Genomic DNA, 22,111 nt, shown 5'->3' with positions numbered 1-22,111 from the left:
ACCCATAATAACCAATCTCACACAGATTATTAGATTTTTATCAAAAAGAGCACTATTTGACAGGGTTTTAGACATTTTCTGTGGTCTCTCTTGAATCCCTTCAGCTTTCTTCTCCCTGGTCTATGGTGTGTTCGTCCCTAGGTTGAAGCCTGGAGCTTCTGTCTCAGGTTCTTTGCCCTAAAAAGCTGTTACATCTTGTTGTTCCTTGAGATTCTATTTAGCCAAACATGCTTGTCTTAAAGCTGGAATACATGTGATTATGTTTGATGGCGTGCCAATTCATGGAAGCCATATCCTTTTGTTTGGCATGAGTCTAGGCAGAAGGAGATCTCGTTTTATCTTTTTGGGCATATGTCCCTGACAATGTGTGGCTGGACCAAGGCCCCCTGAATGACAGAAAGCTGAGAAGAATTTCCAGGGCCACAAGCCATTAGCAGTATTATCACTTAACTGAGGAAAGGCTTGGGGTTCTGAAGATCTGCAGGGGAATGAGCTTCATGCATTTTGAGGAGAGAAATAACAGGAATTTTGACTTTAAGGGTAAAGCACCCTTTTCCCAGCAGGGGAGGAATGAGCTCTGCATCTGGGCACCGAGAAAGACTCTAAGGTGTTATTGTAAGACACAAAGTTCTCGCCTTCCTGCCAGGACATGGCTGGTCAGGGACTCCTTCCTACTGTCTCGTTCTCTTCCCCACAGATCAGCAAAACATGAACAGCAAAGAAAGATAAATCACATAAAGTCCTACAAATGAGTAAATAAAGTCACAAAAGGAGCCAGTGTTTACTCATACCTTGTGTTTCATTTTTTATTGTTTTCATGAACAATCAAATCATAGAGAAATAATTGAGCAGACTTTCTTATTGAAAATAACTAACCCTTCAGCCAAATGTGTTTCTGAAGCAACAAGGTTAAAATGATTTGCTAAAAGAAATTATTTGCTGGGAGAAACCTTCAGGGTCATCTGTCTGTGGTCAGAGAGACATAGGCACAGATTATTCTCACGTGGTAAATACACAGATTCTCGAACACTTGCTGCTTGTTCTGAAAAATGCAGTGTGGACGGGGCAAAGCCGACCAGACTGCTCCCTTCACTTAAACATCAGTCTTTGTCCCAACATATTCTCCCCCAACATATATTTACCTACAACACAGTGAGACTCAGATGAACTCCCACTGTCTCTGAGGGACTTCTACCCAATGATACACGGAGACAGTGATGGTGGCGATGGTGATGGTAGAAATAGTGACAACCCAAATCTAATGCTATAGTACTTTTAACATCCGCACGTCCTAGTCATATGTTTTTATTCCTATAAGGAAGGCAGGGAATGCGGTAATGGGCTGTGTAGTATCACGGCTCTGGAAGATAGAGGAAAAGATCATACAGCTAAATTTAAAACAGACCAGAAATGAGAAGAAGCCATCTGTTGTCTTCCCTTTAAACTGAGCTGTCCCCAGAGTGACCCATGATGTAAATAGTGAAGGCTGAGTGGTCAGGAAACTGTCCCACCTGTGAGAAGAACTTGGGGCCCCCAGGCAAAGGAGATGTGAGGACTGCAGTGTGGACTGTGCTTGACCTTTAGCCATGTTCGCACATCAGCGCTATCATAATGGAAACTGGGAAACTACGCACTAGCAGCGTGTGAACAGCTAATTAGAATACTTTAATTCGATTTGGTTAAGTAGTAGGGATATAAGAAAAGTTAAGAAGGGAGAAGGAAGGAAGGAAAAGAGAGAGAAAAGAAAGGAGGGGAGAAAGGAGAAGAAGAAAACCCCCCAAAGTTGAAAAATAACATCTCCTCTCCATCCCAGAGTGTGACACTGACACGTTAATGTTTCACATCAGCATTTTCTTTCCTCTTCTCATTTTATTTTGGAAATGAGTTAAATGACAGTCCTCATTTATTATGGGTAGGGTATGTTCATGCATGTTCTCTCCCTACTTGTATCGGTTTTCTGGGGGAAAAAAAGAGAAATTTGGTCACCTTTTTGCAAGCAGCTTTTTTATTCTTTGGGAACATGGCCTTTGTTTCTCCTTTGATTTAGGGAGATACACATTTTCCTTTTTGTAAAACAGCCTTGCCAGCTTCTGAATGACACCCACTGAGTATTGCAGATGACAGGCACAATGGCGGATTGTTGAAGAGGATGGAACCAATTAACAATCAAGGATAATGGAAGAGCCCTCCACACGATGCACTGACCCCACATCACAATACAGGCTAATTGTCAGAAATGAAAGAGACTGCTGTTTATCTTCCTATTTATTGGCTAAGTGTCTAGTCAACTAGCTTTGTCCTTGGATTGGAGGTTCATAAGCATTCATGGTTGGGCACATCAGATGTAAATGAATTTCAGATGTCACTCAAAAAGTCTGAAGCCTGATTTGAGTTCCCTGTTATACAAGGTGATTTGTTTCAAGCACACACACACACACACACACACACACACTTCAACATTTGTGTTTGTGATCCTTGTTTTATTATAGTTGATGGTAATAAGGGTTAAGATTAAGAATCTGGGGGTGTGATAAACTTTGTTTATTCCAGGAACAGAAACATTGACATTGTTTCCCATGTTCCCCCAGGTCCTGTGGAGCATGTTCATCTCCGAGTGCCATTTGTCGCCATAAGAAATAAGGAGGTCAACATCAGTGCAGTTGTGTGGCCCAGTCAACTGGGGACCCTTACCTATTTCTGGTGGTTCGGCAACAGCACGAAGGTTTGGCCCTTTCTGATCTATGTCTGAGTAGATCTGTACTGATTTCTCCTGGGCCCCAGCTGCCATGTTGATGTTGGGGGCACCAGGGATGGGAATGATATGGTGTACTTAGTGAAGCTATGAATCTACAGAATTGAATACCACATTTGTCTCTATACCAGGTTCATTATTATAATAAAGAAAGTTCAAACAATCCTAAGGAAGAGAGAGTACCTTGAGAAGCTCCACAAACTTGCTTCCGTAATCAGTATTTTTAAAACTTTGTTCACCTTATATATATTTTTTTAATACTGGGCTTTCTTTACCCACAAGATATATAACGTTAAAGGAGTCACTTAGCATCTCTGGACCCAGCGACTCCATCTGGAAATGTGAATTCTCTCTCTAAATGCAAGGCTATGAAAATCAAAGGTGGTAATTCATATAAAGAACCCTTCTCCAAGACCAGACCTACTAGGTGATCTACAAGGCCAAGGTTCATTTAAGGAATGGCAGGGGATGCTGACAAGTCTCTAAGAAGGGAACTCAGAGGGCCAGACTCTGAACTTGTCATGTCCTCCCTACTCCCAGCTACTGGTGATGGTGACACTTGTGTTAACAATGCCCAAGTTTATATAAAAGGATTTGGAAGCAGTTAGGCTGAGGGTCCCTAAATGTAATGGCTTAATGTTTTTCTCTATTCCTGGTTTTGTCTTTACATTTCTCTTGGCCATTCTTGATGTGATTGTCATTGCTCATCCTAGACTTTTTATCTTTAAAAAATATTTATTTATTTATTTGAGAGCACATGTGGGAGGAGGAACAGAGGGAGGGGGACAAGCAGACTTGGTGCTGAATGTGAAGCCTGACATAGGGCTTGATCTCACGACACTGAGATCATGACCTGAGCTGAAATCAAGAGTCAGATGACTAACCAACTGAGCCATCCAGAAACCCCATAATCTTTCATTTTTGAAAAATAATTTAAGAAATATATCATATCAGACTTGGAAATGCTGGACATCTCGAGAAAAAAGAAATAAATACTCAGTTCTGGTATAGTAATTCCTTTGAAAAAGGAATGAACATGATGGTTTTGTTTGTTTCGAGATGACTGAAGACTGAAAAGAACTTCATGCCCTGTATGATAGGAGTGGGAGAAGGTTCACCCCTGCTCTTTCTTAGGGAGGCAATGAGTGGTGTAAACATGGACCTTGGAGTCACAGAAACACTGCTGGCTTATGTGAGCTCGAGGAAGTCATTTGACCTAAAATTTAATTTGCTCAACACAAACTGGAATGAATAATGCCTTTATCATCTTGACTGTTGTGAAAGCTAAGTGAGATACTATATAACTCCCTGACACACACTAGGTACTCACTAAATGGATGCTTTTAATTTCTATATAAAACCTGGGAGTTAGGAGGAGTCAAGATGGCAGAGAAGTAGCAGGCTGAGACGACATTGGGTAGCAGGAGATCAGCTAGATAGCTTATCTAACCATTGCGAACACCTACAAATCCAACAGGAAATTGAAGAGAAGAAGAGCAACAATTCTAGAAACAGAAAATCGATCACTTTCTGAAAGGCAGGACCTGTGGGGAAGTGAATCCAAAGTGACAGGAAGACAGACCGCGGGGGGAGGGGCTGGCTCCCGGCAAGTGGCAGAGCAATGGAGCACAAAATTAGGACTTTTAAAAGTCTGCTCCATGGAGGGACATCGCTCCAGAGGCTAAACCGGGGGGAAGTCCACGCGGGGTCAGTGTAACCCCAGGTCCTGCGAGGTCACAGAAGGACCAGGGATTTCTGAGTGCTGCAGGGCTCGCAGATATTAGAGCAGGGAAGCCGGCTACAGAGACAGAGCTGAGGAGTGAGCTCTCAGCTCGGAGTTACCTTGAGCCGGTCGCAGGCTGGGTGGACTTGGAGCGTGGCCAGAGGCCACAGAGACGGACGCGACTGGACGCTTTTCTCCAAGTGTGAGCAATTAAGTGCTTTCCTCCAGACACAACTGCAGGCCAGGGAGGTGGGGCGGTTGGGTGCTTTTCTCTGAGGGTGCACTGAGGAGTGGGACCCCGAGCTCTCGGCAACTCCGGGCCGGAGACTGGGAGGCTGCCATCTTCATTCCCGCCCTCTGGAACTCTACAGAAAGCGCTCAGGGAACAAAAGCTCCCGAAAGTAAACCCGAGCGGATTACTTAGCCTGGCCTCTGGCAAGGACGGTGCAATTCCACCTGGGGCAAAGACACGTGAGAATCACTACAACAGGCCCCTCCCCCAGAAGATCAACAAGAAACCCAGCCAAGACCAACTTCACTCACCAAGAACAGTGGAATTCCAGAGGAGGAGAAAGCATATCTTATCTGGACAAAATGACAAGGCGGAAAAACTCACCACAGAAAAAAGAACAAGAGGCAGTACCGAGGCTGGGGACCTAATCAATATGGACATTGGTAATATGACAGATCTAGAGTTCAGAATGATGATTCTCAAGGTTCTAGCCGGCCTCGAAAAAGGCATAGAAGATATTAGAGAAACCCTCTCCAGAGAGATAAAAGCCCTTTCTGGAGAAATCAAAGAACTAAAATCTAACCAAGTTGAAATAAAAAAAGCTATTAATGAGGTGCAATCAAAAATGGAAGCTCTTACTACTAGGATAAATGAGACAGAAGAAAGAGTTAGTGACATAGAATACCAAATGACAGAGAATAAAGAAGCTGAGCAAAAGAGAGACAAACAAATACTGGACCACGAGGAGAGAATTCAAGAGATAAGCGACACCATAAGACGACACAACATTAGAATAATGGGGATTCCAGAAGAAGAAGAAAGAGAGAGGGGAGCAGAAGGTATATTGGAGACAATTATTGGAGAGAATTTCCCTAATATGGCAAAGGGAACAAACATCAAAATCCAGGAGATGCTAAGAACACCCCTCAAAATCAATAAAAATAGGTCCACACCTCGTCACCTGATAGTAAAATTTACAAGTCTTAGCGAAAAAGAGAAAATCCTGAAAGCCTGGGAAAAGAAGTCTGTAACATACAAGGGTAAAAACGTTAGATTGGCAGCGGACCTATCCACAGAGACCTGGCAGGCCAGAAAGAACTGGCATGATATATTCAGAGCACTAAATGAGAAAAACATGCAACCAAGAATACTATATCCGGCTAGGCTATCATTGAAAATAGAGGGAGAGATAAAAAGCTTCCAGGACAGGGGCACCTGGGTGGCTCAGTGGGTTAAAGCCTCTGCCTTCGGCTCAGGTCATAATCTCAGGGTCCTGGGATCGAGCCCCGCATCGGGCCCTCTGCTCAGCAGGGACCCTGCCTCCTCCCTTCTCTCTGCCTGCCTCTCTGCCTACTTGTGATTTTTGTCTGTCAAATAAATAAATAAAATCTTAAAAAAAAAAAAAAGCTTCCAGGACAAACAAAAGCTGAAAGAATTTGCAAACACCAAACTAGCTCTACAGGAAATATTGAAAGGGGTCCTCTAAGCAAAGAGAGACCCTAAAAGTAGTAGATCAGAAAGAAACAGAGACAATATACAGTAACAGTCACCTTACAGGCAATACAATGGCACAAAATTCATATCTCTCAATAGTTACCCTGAATGTTAATGGGCTAAATGCCCCAATCAAAAGACACAGGGTATCAGAATGGATAAAAAAACAAAACCCATCAATATGCTGCCTACAAGAAACTCATTTTAGACCCGAAGACACCTCCAGATTTAACGTGAGGAGGTGGAAAACAATGTACCATACTAATGGACATCAGAAGAAAGCTGGGGTGGCAATCCTTATATCAGATCAATTAGATTTTAAGCCAAAGACTATAATAAGAGATGAGGAAGGACACTATATCATACTCAAAGGGTCTGTCCAATAAGAAGACCTAACAATCTAAAATATCTATGCCCCTAACATGGGAGCAGCCAACTATATAAACCAATTAATAACAAAATCAAAGAAATACATCGACAGTAATACAATAATAGCAGGGGACTTTAACACTCCCCTCACTGAAATGGACAGATCATCTAAGCAAAAGATCAACAAGGAAATAAAGGTCTTAAATGACACACTGGACCAGATGGACATCACAGATATATTCAGAACATTCCATCCCAAAGCAACAGAATATACATTCTTCTCTAGTGCACATGGAACATTCTCCAGAATAGACCACATTCTGGGTCATAAATCAGGTCTCAACCGGTATCAAAAGATTGGGATCATTCCCTGCATTTTTTTTTTTTTAGATTTTTATTTATTTGACAGACAGATCACAAGTAGACAGAGAGGCAGGCAGAGAGAAACAGAGAGAGAGAAGAGGAAAGAGGCTCCCCACTGAGCAGAGAGCCCGATGCGGGGCTCGATCCCAGGACCCCGAGACCATGACCTGAGCTGAAGGCAGAGGCCCTAACCCACTGAGCCACCCAGGCGCCCCATTCCCTGCATATTTTCATACCAAAATGCTCTGAAGCTAGAACTCAATCACGAGAGGAAATTTAGAAAGAACACAAACACATGGAGACTAAACAGCATCCTTCTAAAAAATGAATGGGTCAACCAGGAAATTAAAGAAGAATTGAAAAAATTCGTGGAAACAAATGATAATGAAAACACAAGGGTTCAAAATCTGTGGGACACAGCAAAGGCAGTCCTGAGAGGAAAATATATAGTGGTACAAGACTTTCTCAAGAAACAAGAAAGGTCTCAAATACACAACCTAACCCTACACCTAAAGGAGCTGGAGAAAGAACAACAAAGAAAGCCTAAACCCAGCAGGAGAAGAGAAATCATAAAGATCAGAGCAGAAATCAATGAAATAGAAACTAAAAAAAAACAATAGAACAAATCAACGAACCTAGGAGCTGGTTCTTTGAAAGAATTAATAAGATTGACAAACCCCTGGCCAGACTTATCAAAAAGAAAAGAGAAAGGACGCAAATAAATAAAATCATGAATGAAAGAGGAGAGATCACAACCAACACCAGAGAAATACAAACAATTATAAGAACATAATACGAGCAACTGTACGCCAACAAATTCGACAATCTGGAAGAAATGGATACATTTCTAGAGACATATAAACTACCACAACTGAACCAGGAAGAAATAGAAAACCTGAGCAGACCCATAACCAGTAAGGAGATTGAAACAGTCATCAAAAATCTCCAGGAAACAACGTGTGTTGGAGAGGATGTGGAGAAAAGGGAACCCTCTTACACTGTTGGTGGGAATGCAAACTGGTGCAGCCACTTTGGAGAACAGTGTGGAGATTCCTCAGGAAATTAAAAATAGATCTTCCCTATGACCCTGCAATTGCACTGCTGGGTATTTACCCCAAAGATACAGATGTAGTGAAAAGAAGGGCCATCTGTACCCCAATGTTTATAGCAGCCTTGACCATGGTCGCCAAACTGTGGAAAGAACCAAGATGCCCTTCAATGGATGAATGGATAAGGAAGATGTGGTCCATATACACTATGGAGTATTATGCCTCCATCAGAAAGGACGAATACCCAACTTTTGTAGCAACATGGACAGGACTGGAAGAGATTGTGCTGAGTGAAATAAGTCAAACAGAGAAAGTCAAGTATCATATGGTTTCACTTATTGGTGGAGCATAACAAATAATATAGAGGACAAGGGTAGATGGAGAGGAGAAGGGAGTTGAGGGAAATTGGAAGGGGAGGTGAACCATGAGAGACTATGGACTCTGAAAAACAACCTGAGGGTTTTGAAGGGGCGGGGTGGGAGGGTGGGGAACCAGGTGGTGGGTATTAGGGAGGGCACAGATTGCATGGAGCACTGGGTGTGGTGGAAAAACAATGAATACTGTTACGCTGAAAATAAATAAAAAATTTAATTAAAAAAAAATCCAGTTTGTATTTTGAGAAAGAACCTATAATTGGACATCTTGGCTGTGGTCATCATGCTAGCAGTAATGGTTTAGTTCTGGAATTTGCGTTCTAGTCAACCTGTTTCTCTGGAATACAAACAAGTGTAACATTTTTGTTCCACATTTAAGGTTTCTGTGGAATCCTGTATTTTCTAGCTCAATGACACATTATTAAGAATTTGCTATTAATAAAGTTGTAAAAAATTAAAAAAAAAATCTCCAAACAAACAAGAGTCCAGGACCAGACGGCTTCCCAGGGGAATTCTACCAAACATTTAAAGAAGAATTAATTCCTATTCTCCTGAAACTGTTCCAAAAAATAGAAATGGAAGGAAAACTTCCAAACTCATTTTATGAGGCCAGCATCACCTTGATCCCAAAACCAGACAAAGATCCCATCAAAAAAAGAGAATAACAGACCAGTATCCTTGATGAACACAGATGTGAAAATTCTCACCAAAATACTGGCCAATAGGATCCAACAGTACATTAAAAGGATTATTCACCACGACCAAGTGGGATTTATTCCAGGGATGCAAGGTTGGTTCAACATCCACAAATCAATCAATGTGATACATTACATTAATAAAAGAAAGAATAAGAACCATATGATACATTCAATAGATGCTGAAAAAGCATTTGACAAAGTGCAGCATCCCTTCCTGATTAAAACTCTTCAAAGTGTAGTGATAGAGGGCACATACCTCAATATTATCAAAGCCATCTATGAAAAACCCACTGCAAATATCATTCTCAATGGAGAAAAACTGAAAGCTTTTCCACTAAGGTCAGGAACACGGCAAGGATGTCCGTTATCACCACTGCTGTTCAACATAGTACTAGAAGTCCTAGCCTCAGCAATCAGACAACAAAAAGAAATTAAAAGCATCCAAATTGGCAAAGAAGAAGTCAAACTATCACTCTTTGCAGATGATATGATACTATATGTGGAAAACCCAAAAGGCTCCACTCCAAAACTGCTAGAACTTGTACAGAAATTCAGTAAAGTGTCAGGATATAAAGGCAATGCTCAGAAATCAGTTGCATTTCTTTACACTAACAACAAGACAGAAGAAAGAGAAATTGAGGAGTCAGTCCCATTTACAATCACACCAAAAACCACAAGATACCTAGGAATAAACCTAACCAAAGAGGCAAAGAATCTATACTCAGAAAACTATGAAGTACTCATGAAAGAAATTGAAGAAGACACAAATGGAAAAATGATCCATGGTCATGGATTGGAAGAACAAATATTGTGAAAATGTCTATTCTACCTAAAGCAATCTACACATTTAATGCAATCCCTATCAAAATCCCATCCATTTTTTTCAAAGAAATAGAACAAATAATCCTAAAATTTATATGGAACCAGAAAAGACCTCGAATAGCAAAAGGAATATGGAAAAAGAAAGCCAAAGTTGGTGGCATCACAATTCCAGACTTCAAGCTCTATTACAAAGCTGTCATCATCAAGACAGTATGGTACTGGCACAAAAACAGACATATAGATCAATGGAACAGAATAGAGAGCCCAGAAATAGACCCTCAACTCTATGGTCAACTAATCTTCGACAAAGCAGGAAGGAATGTCCAATGGAAAAAAGACAGTCTCTTCAACAAATGGTGCTGGGAAAATTGGACAGCCACATGCAGAAAAATGAAATTGGACTATTTCCTTACACCACAACATGAAAATAGACTCAAAATGGATGAAGGACCTCAATGTGAAAAAGGAATCCATCAAAATCCTTGAGGAGAATGCAGGCAGCAACCTCTTTGACCTCAACCGCAGCAACTTCTTCCTAGGAACATCGCCAAAGGCAACAGAAGCAAGAGCAAAAGTGAACTATTGGGATTTCATCAAGATCAAAAGCTTTTGCACAGCAAAGGAAACAGTGAACAAAACCAAAGACAACTGACAGAATGGGAGAAGATATTTGCAAACGACATATCAGATAAAGGGCTATCCAAAATCTATAAAGAGCTTAGTAAACTCAATACCCAGCGAACAAATAATCCAATCAAGAAATGGGCAGAGGACATGAACAGACATTTCTGCAAAGAAGACATCCAGATGGCCAACAGACACATGAAAAAATGCTTCACATCACTTGGCATCAGGGAAATACAAATCAAAACCACAATGAGATACCACCTCACACCAGTCAGAATGGCTAAAATTAACAAGTCAAGAAATGACAGATGCTGGCGAGGATGCAGAGAGAGGGGAACCCTCCTACACTGCTGGTGGGAATGCAAGCTGGTGCAACCACTCTGGAAAACAGTGTGGAGGTTCCTCAAAAAACTGAAAATAGAGCTACCCTACGACCCAGCAATTGCACTCCTGGGTATATATCCTAAAGATACAAACGTGGTGCTCCGAAGGGGCACGTGCACCCGAATGTTTATAGCAGCAATGTCCACAATAGCCAAACTATGGAAAGAACCTAGATGTCCATCAACAGATGAATGGATAAAGAAGATGTGGTATATACACACAATGGAATACTATGCAGCCATCAAAAGAAATGAAATCTTGCCATTTGCGATGCCGTGGATGGAACTAGAGGGTATCATGCTTAGCGAAATAAGTCAGTCGAAGAAAGACAACTATCATATGATCTCCCTGATATAAAGAAGTGGAGATGCAATGTGGGGGGGTTGGGGGGCAGGAAAAGAAAAAATGAAAGAAGATGGGATTGGGAGGGAGACAAACCATAAAAGACTCAATCTCAAGAAACAGACTGAGGGTCGCCGGGGGGAAGGGGGATGGGAGAGGGTGGTGGGGATATGGACATTGGGGAGGGTATGTGCTATGATGAGTGCTGTGAAATGTGTAAACCTGGCGATTCACAGACCTGTACCCCTGGGGATAAAAATACATTATATGTTTATTAAAATAAATTAATTAACTAATAAGAAAAAAAAAACCCTGGGAGTTAGGATGGGTTGAAAAAAAACTACACTTATGGACACAAGGGACCCTTTTTCTGTTTGCACTGTTCATGCTGTACACTTTCAAGTCAGTTTCTTAGTACAGGTTACAAAGCTTTTGCATTTCTGGACCTACTGTTCACCAGGACAAGAGATACAGAGGTTGGTTATTAAGATACCCTTTTGGTATGTTAGAGAACTAAAGCTCCCTCTGTGAGATGAGCATCCCAAGTTCAAACATCTGGTTAATTGTAGAGCCAGGTCTCCTAACTCCCTGCTACCATGCTCCACCCCAGTCCCAGGATGCTTTAGCTGCATCAATCTGTTTGTCTTCTGGAGGTTACAGACCCTAAAATCCTAGTTCAATCACTGGCAGGCATACATGGTGAATGAAAAAGAGAAAATCATTTGGGAAGAGAAATTAGACTAGATAATTTTAAGTTCATTTCTCTGCTGAGAATTTGGCTGTCCAGCCAGGGAATTCTTTTCTGTTAGTGTTCATTTACCTGGTGATCTTTACTGAGGCTGCTATGCACAAGGAGGGTAGTTCTTGGCCATTGTCAACACAGTGATTTACTCAGAAACCCCGAGGAGCTAGAGACACAGCATTTCTCTACCGTGCCATTTTTCCCCTTTCATTTTTTTTCTCTTTGAGTATTCTAAGATCTGAATTTTAAGACCCTTACTAGTTAGTATCTTTGATAAATAAACACAGAAGTGGATAAAGGGACTGCAGAGTCAAGTTTCTGCTTCTCTAATGATTATCTGTGTTCATTTGAACAAATCACCTGATCTAAATCTCAGTGTTTTTTTTCTTTCTGTAGAGCAAGGATACTAATGTTGAATCCATGAACATCACTGAGTTATTATTTCAAATATCTCTATAGCTTATCTATATTATGCCATATTAAAACAGAAAATTTTAAATTACAGAATGGCATTATAGTTTGTTTTTTAGTTTGGTTTGTTTTGGTTTGGTGTGGTGATGACCTGACGTGTTCCTTCAGTTAGGAATTTCCATCTCTAAGCTTGAGCATGAAGTGTTGCTCAAATACCCAGCACAGAGTAGTTTTGAAATAGGATGAATCTGGGTCGCAGCCCAGACTCAGATTCCTTTTTGCATATGCCTTTAATCAAGTCATGTAATTTCTCTGAACCTCGGTTTGGGTCATTATAATGCCAGAATAATAATAGCAGTAACTATTAGTAACTAACAGTAAGCAAATGGTAATTAGGAATAGTAAATATTAGTAACTTAGATGTGCTTAGAATCTAAGCACTTGAAAATATTCATCACTGTTGTGCTCATCATTTGTGTCAATGGCATCTACATCTCGATGGTGTGTCTGACTTGGTTCCATAGTTTTCTTTCCCACCTCTGAGAATGGTCATTTGGTTCAGTTGAAGGAGGTATATTTTCAGTGCTCTTTGCCAGCACCATACCAGATACACATTGAGGTGATTTCATTCCCCAATAACTGGTCCAATGAGCACCATATTTGGCTGGCAAATTAATGAATATCTTTGAGTGTTCTGGTGAGCTCTCTGATTTTGGAGCTATTTTAGTTCCCTTTGACTAGCAGACTGGTCTGTAAAAGGAGCTAATTTGGAGCATTTATTCTTGCTTCTGCTTTGTAAAAAGCTCTTCGTACACATTATTTAATTTAATCATTAGGACATTACTGATGGAGAAATTATCCCATTTTTCAGAGAAAACACTTAGGCTAATAACCTTGGAAAGTAATGTTTTATGAGTGTGTGTGTGTCTTGTGACTAAGAGAATTGGGCAGGTTCACCCAGATGGTTGAATTAAATCAAGTTCTCAAAAAGAATTAATCCACCCAGACTGTTATATCTAGCCCTTTACTTGGTGCTCTCCAGACTAGAGGAGCTCATACAACATTGTCCCTACCTTCAAGGAGGTTATAGTCCAAATGAGAAGGCATGATGGACACAAATGCAAGGATGATGAGCAAATGTGATGTATAAGTAAATAGAAGAAAGCGAGCATTCCTAAAATTCAATAATAGTCTTGCATACTAACAAACTGATCAGGAGAGATGTGAATTTGCATCAGTAGCTCTGTGGATCTTTTTCAAGAGCCCATATTTTGTGCTAGATGTTGTGAGAAATACAAATCAGGGTAAATTCCATTTGTTTCCTTTAAGAAATAATCTGTTTGAGAATCTGAAGTTGTATGATGGTAGGAATGTAATGTTACTGGCCCAGTCAAGCAGCCTAGATGGTGATGGATGGACACCTTGCTGATCATGGAGTGAGTCATGGATGAATTTGGTCTTAACCTGGGTTGGAAAAACACTCGAATTGAGACAGAGGAGGGGAAAGAGATTTGTATGGGAAGGTAAGACGTGGTTGTGTTCTGTATAGACAGATACAGACAAAACTAAGGATTCATTTGGGCATAGATTTAGAGAAAGAACTGGAAGGTAGGGGGGGACACATAACAGGTGGCTTTGAATGGCATAAATGATGATTTTTGTTTGAAGTTCATATTTATGATGGGGTGACAGAAGATAGAACCAGATTCATTGACAGTGATGCTTTAGACTTTTGATGAGCTTTTGGATATGTCTGAGAGTGTGTGTGTGTGTGTGTGTGTGTGTGTGTGTGAAGGTTTGAGGGGATTTTTTTTCCCTATGAATTTTCACATTAATCCCATAGCCATAACACACCTATAGATCCTCTTTTGCTTTACTTCATTCTGGTATTTGTATATATTTCAGGTTGTTTTACATAGTTCTAATCATAGTATATCTGCCACTATGTATGCTGCCTTTTCCACTTCATCTGGTAAATGCTTTTTTACATGTAACTGTATAATCTGCTGAAGGCTTTAAGTAAGGCAAGCCTAGTGATTGCATAGTCTGTCCAATTTGGGAATGGCAGCTTTTTATCAAGGTATACATTTAAATTGTGGAGGTTTTATAATGTTCAATATTAACTTGACTTACAGCGTCTGGGAAACTGGTGTAGGCTGCATCCAAAGATTTCCCCGAAGCTCCTTGTTCAATTAGTCAAGTGGAAATCTCATAACTAAATAGTCATCCGGAGCTTTGTTGATATCTCTCTGGGTTCAGTGGATAATATGTGACCTGTCGCAGTAAGGGAGTTTGTAGGCAGGGATGTAACCCACAACTTAGGCAGGGAATGAGGTGTATTATTCCAAGGGGTCTTACTGTGGGCTGGCCCCGCAGCTTGGACAAAGCACAGAGACAGAGAAGTCAATCAGCTGCCTGTTGGATTTGTCGAGCTCTGAAAGGCCAATTTGCTTGGATTAACAGAGGTCTGGCTTAATAAATGTGTCTACTTGCCTAATAGATTTAGTAAATGAACCTTACAATACTTGATTTAATTTAGCATTACACCCTAGATATTGGTGGCCAACAAAGAATTCAGGAATCCTGTTGAGTGTTCCAGCTTTGCAAGGAAGGTGAAATCAGCCATGGTAGCGTATCAATTGATGAAAAACAAAGGCAATTTGGAAAACAAAATTAGCTCCTATCTCCTCCCTAGCATGGAAGCCCGTGGCCTGCCACCTGAGAACCGTGTGTTCCCATTCAGCACTATTTGGCATAACTCAGAGCCCTAACTGTCTGATCGGATGACACACTCCCTCCCACCATAGATGGCATCCCCTTTGTCTTACCACCCTGCACCCTTGTTTGGCTCCTGGATCTCCTAGGGAAGCAGCCCAAGGGAGAGAAGAACAAATCTTCAGGGACAAGAAGAATTCCACTCCTTTGAAAAGAGATGCCTTTAGGGGTGCCTGGGGGTGGCTCATTTGTTTAAGTGTCTGACTCTTGATTTCAGCTCAGGTCAGGATCTCAGAGTTGTGAGATCAAGCCCCGCACTGGGCTCTATGCTCAGTGGGGTGTCTGCTTATGATTCTCTCTTTATCTCTTGCTCTGCCCCTCCCCACCCTACTCTCTGTCTTTCAAGTAAATAAATTATTTTTTTTTAAAAAGTGATGCCTTTGCCTAGAAGAGTACCAACTACCCAAGTCTAAGGCTACAAAAGTGTATAAAGAAGGCAAGGCACATAGACCAGTGAGAGCTGAAGAAGATGTCATGGAATTTGTGAAGGTTTCACGAAAAGATAACTGTTAAGGGAGAAAAACGCCTGGTGGTGAGAGGTGTGAAGATGACAGCAGGGATGGCAGGAAACCAAAATGGAATGAATATAGTCATGGTCAGAGTCATTCATGGAATCAGGAAAAATGAAATCACATTGATTATTTCTTTCATGTTTCTGTCCCAACATTTTATTATGGAAAACTTCAAACATACACTAAATTTGAAATAATTTTACAGTGAACATCTATATACCACCTGTAGTCTGCCATTAACCTTTATTATTTTTGTTTTATCACATGTCTGGTTATCTGTCCTTCTGTCTACCCATCAGTTAATCTTAATTTTTATTCATTTCAAATTTTAGACACCAGTATACTTGGCGCTAAATGCTTCAGCTTGCAAATCATTAACCAGGGTTCAGGATTTCCTTACATTTTTTTCCCCATGGTGGTATCAGTGATGAAATGCGTACATCTGAAGTGTGCACTTTTTGAATTTTGACAAAGGCATTCACGTGTAACCCAGACTCTTGTCAAAATATCTATACCAAAATAAAAACTACTATCACTCCAGAAAGTTCTCTCATTGACTTTCTCAGTCAATACTCACCCCCAATCCCCAAAATCAACTACTCCTTTTTTTTCTATCTTAGATTAGATTTGCCTGTTCTAGAATTTCATATATAAAATCATACCATATGAATTTTTTCATGTAAGCCTTCTTTCAGTTCTTATAGTTTTGGGATTTATCCATATACATACTGTTGTGTATATCATTTTTTTTTAACTTTTATGTTCATTGTATGGATATACTATGGCTTTTTTATTCTTTTTCCTGTTAATGAATTCCTGGGCTATTTCCAGTTTGGCACTGTTACGAATAAGCTTCCATGAACATTTGTGTTTGTTTGTGGACATGTATTTTCTTTTCCCTCGACTAAATTCTCAAGACTGCAATTGTTAAGTCATAAAATATAAGATGGTACTTTTTTGGGAAAAATTATTGCAATTTCTTGTAAAACTAAACTTCTCCCTAAGTTTATATCCCACCAAAAAACATCTGAGAGCTCTAGTTGCTCTGCATCCTTAGTCATATTTTATATTATCATTCTTAAAGAAAATTTAGCTATTCTGTTGGGTATATAGTGGCATCTCATTTTCATTCCAAAGAATATGACTAAGTAGTGAAGCAAACAAAGGTCTCCTAACAGCTAAGATTGAATGGGTTGACTAGTGGAGACCAGAACGTTTGCCATAAGACATTCATCAATCCTGTATATTCTGATTGCTGAATAAAGTGCTCAAAGATTTTCCAACCCAGACCTTTCATTTAACGGATAAAAACTGAAGCTCAAAATGGGAACTAACTTTGCCAAAGGTAATTTATTACAATAGCAACTAAACAAAGCCAGAATTTCAAGCCTTTGTTCTTATTACACTAGAAATGGCAACTCTGAGTTACACATTATTTCATTGCCATGGCCAACATTGGTATGCTGAACCCAACTTGACTTTAGCTTCCTTCTCAACCCAGGACACGAAAAACAGCCACTATCAGCCCATGGAAGTTGATATACATCATAGAACCTATTCGCAACTCATTCGTTATTTAATTTAGAAGGCCGCACCTTTGTGTGTACTGTCACTGAGCCTTAAGAATACTTGAACTCTGGGGTCTGCCCTTAGTTAAATGAAAGAGTGTTTCTCTTTCTTTCTTTCTTTTTTTTCAAAACTTTATTTAAAATTCCTGTTAGTTAACATGTAGTATAATAATGATTTTAGGAGTACAACTTACTGATTCATCCCTTACATATAGCACCCAGTGCTCAACACAAATACCTTCCTTTCTATACTCGTCTTTCTTTCATATAGCAAACAGAAGAAGGTATTTCACATGCTTATGGCAATGTTTCTCCTCTTACCCAACTCCAGCTGTCAGCCTGGTCAAAAATAAGGGAACTACAGAATTTTATTTTATTTTTAAATTCCAGTTAGTTAACATATAATGTAATATTAGTGTCAGGTGTACAATACAGTGATTCAACACTTCCATCCATCATCCATTGCTCATCACAGCAAGTGCCCTCCTTCATCCCCATCACCTGTTTCACCTAACCCTCCCGCCACCCCCCACTCCTTACCTACTCCCTTCTGGTAACCATCAGTTGCTTCTCCGTAGTTAAGAGTCTGTCTTTGTTTGCCTCTCTCTCTCTCTTTTCTCCTCTGTGTTCATTTGCTTTGTTTCTTAAATTCCACATATGAATGAAATCATACGTATTTGTCTTTCTCTGACTGACTTGTTTCTCTTGGCATAATACTTGGGGTGCAACGGTAGCCTGTCTGACTCCAGAATTTTAAAGAAGAAGAAATCAAACTATATTTCAGAGGCCCAGTTGGAAATTCTGAGCTAGAAAGCAATTCTAGTCTTGGAGCAGGGATGCTGTCTGAGAGCCACATCTGTGAGCCTCTGCAGGGCTCTGATACACATATCTAGACCATGTTCAGTCAGGAGAGCCTGAGTGTGCTGTGTAAGTGCTGGCCCACATGCACCCCCTTCAGGAACTGCTCTCTGCCTCCCCAACTGGCTGCCTTCTTGGTCTCTGTCCCATGGCTGTCCTGACATACAAAGAGGAGAGGGAGTCTGCTCATCTGTGCTTGTGACATCTCTTTGAGAGCTGCCTCAGAGCAGCTTCCTACTGCTGGGTCGTACCTTGCAAAACAGCAGGAACTTGGAAGGACATGGGCCTTAAGATGACCACTGAATTATGACTTTTCAACCTCAGGATCTGCATTCTTCTCTCCCAGAAGCACCTGCTTTCATCAAGGTCCAAATTCTCAGGAAAGTAATGGATTCTGTTTCTGTCTATCCTTGGAAAACCTGTATATGTTGTGATCAGGGAAATAAAGCAGAAAAAAGAAAAAAGGAATTCAAATGGTCACAGATATGTATGTTTATTATTTTCCAACCTGTTTAAAATGTTAGAAATGCTTTGCAGTGGAAAGCACAGATATAATAAATCAAAATGTCAGTGATTGGACCATGCATCCAACTAACATGTGTATTCTACTACATGAAAGTAATATGCCAACGATGGGTGATACAGAAGTAAATAAAATGTGACCACCTCTCTGAAAGGTCTTACACTCCGGTGGAATACAGGAGGAAATGCAAGTGACACAGAATATTGGAGGAGAAGAGAAATAAATGATCTATTCCCAGAGCCAGCTGAAATAGGTTAAAAATGTTGCTTCTACTTTGCCCCAGGAGAAGGAAGAGGGTGACATGCAAAATCCAGAGTGTCCAATCTTATCTTCATCTTTTGGGATTACACTTTACAGTGTATTTTAAGGATATTACTATTCTTCCTGGATACTGAGTATAATCACAGTTTTTGGAAGCTACAGAATTCATTTTCTTTTTTCTTGTTTCAAGTTAGGATCCCTTGGGGACACACAAATACCATGCAGATTTGTGACAGTCTGAGATTTGTAAGAAAGGAAGAAATTTTGATATCCCACAGAGGACAAAATGGGTATCTTTCCTTCTCTCTTTTAGCCTCTCATCACCTTGGACAGCAGCATTTCCTTCACATTCCTGGCCGAAGGCACCAACACCATCACTGTCCAGGTAGCTGCTGGGAATGCCCTTATCCAGGACACAAAAGACATTGCTGTGCATGGTAAGCCCTGAAAATTGTTCTGTGTTGCCCCCTCCTGCCCAATCGATACCATCTGCCTACCCTTATGGCAATCCATGACTGCTTTGAAAATTCCCCACACCAGGGGGAAATTATGTAGGTCAACAAGAGATTTCTAAACATATCTTCTACCTTATTCCTGAATAGACACTGAGGCTGCAAGAGAAACTGGCACAGATGGGCATAGACAAGCATCTATTATTCCCTAAGATGATCCTGATGGGGCTCTCATTAGACAAGCACATATCGTAAGTTGAAGGATGCTGAACTAGAAAGACTGTCATAGAGGCAGCTAGATCTGATGTCCTGCTGAGGTATCTACAACATGTGTGCAGCCCCAACCCTTTGTGACCATGGGGACCAGTGATTTCAAAAGAGGAGTCATGGTTCCTTGTCCTTGCAGAACTCATAGCTAAGTTACTGAGATGAAGTCCGTATAACCAATTGTTGAAAAATTCTAAATCCTTGGCTGCGAAGGCTCAAGAATAAGGCTAGGATGGGAAGGCAGAACTAGAATAAAGAGTGGTTAATAAGGCTAACATCCTGTTCTCAATCCTGGAAAACCATTCCTAATTATTAAATCTATTTTAAATCAAGTTTTGCTTCCAACACCATCTCACACAACCTCCCCGAGGCCCCTAAAGCTTGCCACTATACATGGGGCTTTCTAAAAAGTCCCCTGACTCAGAACATACTTCTTCAGCCTCAGTTCAGGTGAGCACCTTTTCCTACATCTCTGCGAATTTGACACTCTCTCATCAGGCACCTGGGAGGACTTTTTTAAGCAAGCATTTTTACTAAAGTGTAAATTTAATGCAGAAGAGTACACACATAACAAGTGTTTAGTTTCATGACTTACCACAAATTAAACAGACCTGTGGACCCACCAACCGGGTGAAGAAACTGAACATTACCCACACTCTACACACAGGATTTTGATCTAGTCCCCTGAGATGGTTTCTAGGAGGAAGGTCAGAGGAACTAAGGGGAAGACAAGTGGCAAGGCCGGATTCCAACCAAGTCCAGCTTGTTAATGCTTTATCATCGGCCCTGCACGATACCGTCAACAATAGTAAATACTTTCTTCTTCTGGGGTTCATACTTACCTTTCATTTCAAATAATTTTCTTTTACCAGAAGAAGGGCTTACGGCGCTAGGAATCCTACAAGGTAGGAGCATAAATCCCCTTCCAGTCACCTTCTTTCAGAAGCCAATAAGAAGGAATTGTAGCTGAGGCCACATGGAAGAGCGGACCCTTTCCCTAAAGCACAGTGATTACAGCATCTGCTAGTCTGCCATCCCTCTCTCAGCCCCACTCACACACCTTCTGTCCTTGCAGAATATTTCCAGTCCCAACTATTGTCATTCTCTCCAAACTTGGATTACCACAACCCTGACATTCCTGAGTGGAGGCAAGATATTGGCAATGTCATCAAGAGAGCTCTGGTTAAAGTAAGTCGGCTTTATCTTTGTTTACATGTTAGTGTGTAAAGGAAGGAACCAAATGATCTGGTCCAGACTAAATTTTCATGGGTTAAAACCACCATGCTACAGTTACTGTAAGGATTCTCTCTGTTAAGAGAGATAGGAATGAGGAGGGCAAGGGAAGATGGAGGAAGGGTGGGTGGGGGAGAGACAAAGAGATAGAGAGGAGGAGGGGAATTAGCCCTGTCTTTATACCGAATTTTCCTAAGACAAGAGGTGGACCCCTTTAATGAACTAATGGAGGGAGCACTCGTTGAGTCTATACAGATCTCATTCACTAGGTTTGTTCTTTGCCCACCAAGGGGGTTTCTTAACCAGGTATTCAGACTCACAAGACTATTGGCTTGTTGTGAGTGTATAGCCATTGGCTATACATGACAATACAAAGGCTGCAGGCTAGAAAACAGAACATGCTATCAGGGTAGTAGAGTTCTAGAGTTAACTCAAGGTAAGATTAGCCTTAGATAGCTTTGGAAGGGTTTTGTTAACACATTGCTCAGAACAAAGTGCTAGAACATAATGACAAATGCAACATGGGTTTTCAAATGTAGAGCTAAGTCTAACATGTGACTAGTTCTATGAAGGAGGCATGGCCAGCATTTCAAAAGAGCCTAGAGAAAAGTATAATTCACTCTATCCAGGGAAAAGCAGGCTTAGCACATTCTGATTCGTTAAATACTTGTGAACTGTTAAGATGGTCTTTGCAGGGAATAATCGAGCTCGGTTTTATTTATTTATTTATTTATTTATTTATTACGTTATGTTAGTCACCATACAGTACATCATTAGGCTTTGATGCAGTGTTCCATGATTCATTGTTTGCGAATAACACCCAGTGCTCCATGCAATATGTGCCCTTCTTAATACCCATCACCAGGCTCACCCATCCCCCCACCCCCCTCCCCTCTAAAACCCCCAGTTTGTTTCTGGGAGTCCACAGTCTCTCATGGTTTGTCTCCCCCTCTGATTTCCCCCTCTTCATTTTTCCCTTCCTTCTCCTAATGTCCTCCATGCTATTCCTTATGTTCCCCAAAAAGTGAAACCGTATGATAATCCATGTTCTCTGCTTGACTTATTTCACTTAGCATAATCTCCAGTCCCATCCATGTTGATGCAAAAGATGGGTACTCATCCTTTCTGATGGCTGCGTAATATTCCATTGTGTATACGGACCACATCTTCTTTATCCATTCGTTGGTTGAAGGACATCTTGACTACTTCCACAGTTTGGCTATTGTGGACATTTTTGCTATGAACATCGGGGTGCAGCTTTTCTTTTCACTACGTATGTT

The 22,111-nt window shown here is 40.8% G+C and overlaps 1 protein-coding gene across 1 annotated transcript in view; it reads left to right on the top strand.

Annotated features, from left to right (window-relative positions):
• The window catches only part of SORCS3 (sortilin related VPS10 domain containing receptor 3), a gene marked incomplete at both ends in the record, with an annotated part of 596,464 nt that overhangs the window by 558,083 nt on the left and 16,270 nt on the right, over positions 1–22,111 (top strand). The window contains 3 exons of the mRNA XM_080823492.1: positions 2,589–2,722; positions 19,193–19,316; positions 20,674–20,786. Coding sequence (XP_080679618.1) covers positions 2,589–2,722; positions 19,193–19,316; positions 20,674–20,786 — 371 coding nt within the window. The remainder of the gene's footprint in view (positions 1–2,588; positions 2,723–19,192; positions 19,317–20,673; positions 20,787–22,111) is intronic.

This window comes from Martes martes (assembly GCF_963455335.1).
Source record: "Martes martes genome assembly, chromosome: 14".
In the NCBI taxonomy this organism is placed as follows: Eukaryota; Metazoa; Chordata; class Mammalia; order Carnivora; family Mustelidae; genus Martes; species Martes martes.
Note: the sequence above shows the minus strand (reverse complement) of the source record. Positions and strands in the feature narration are given on the sequence as shown.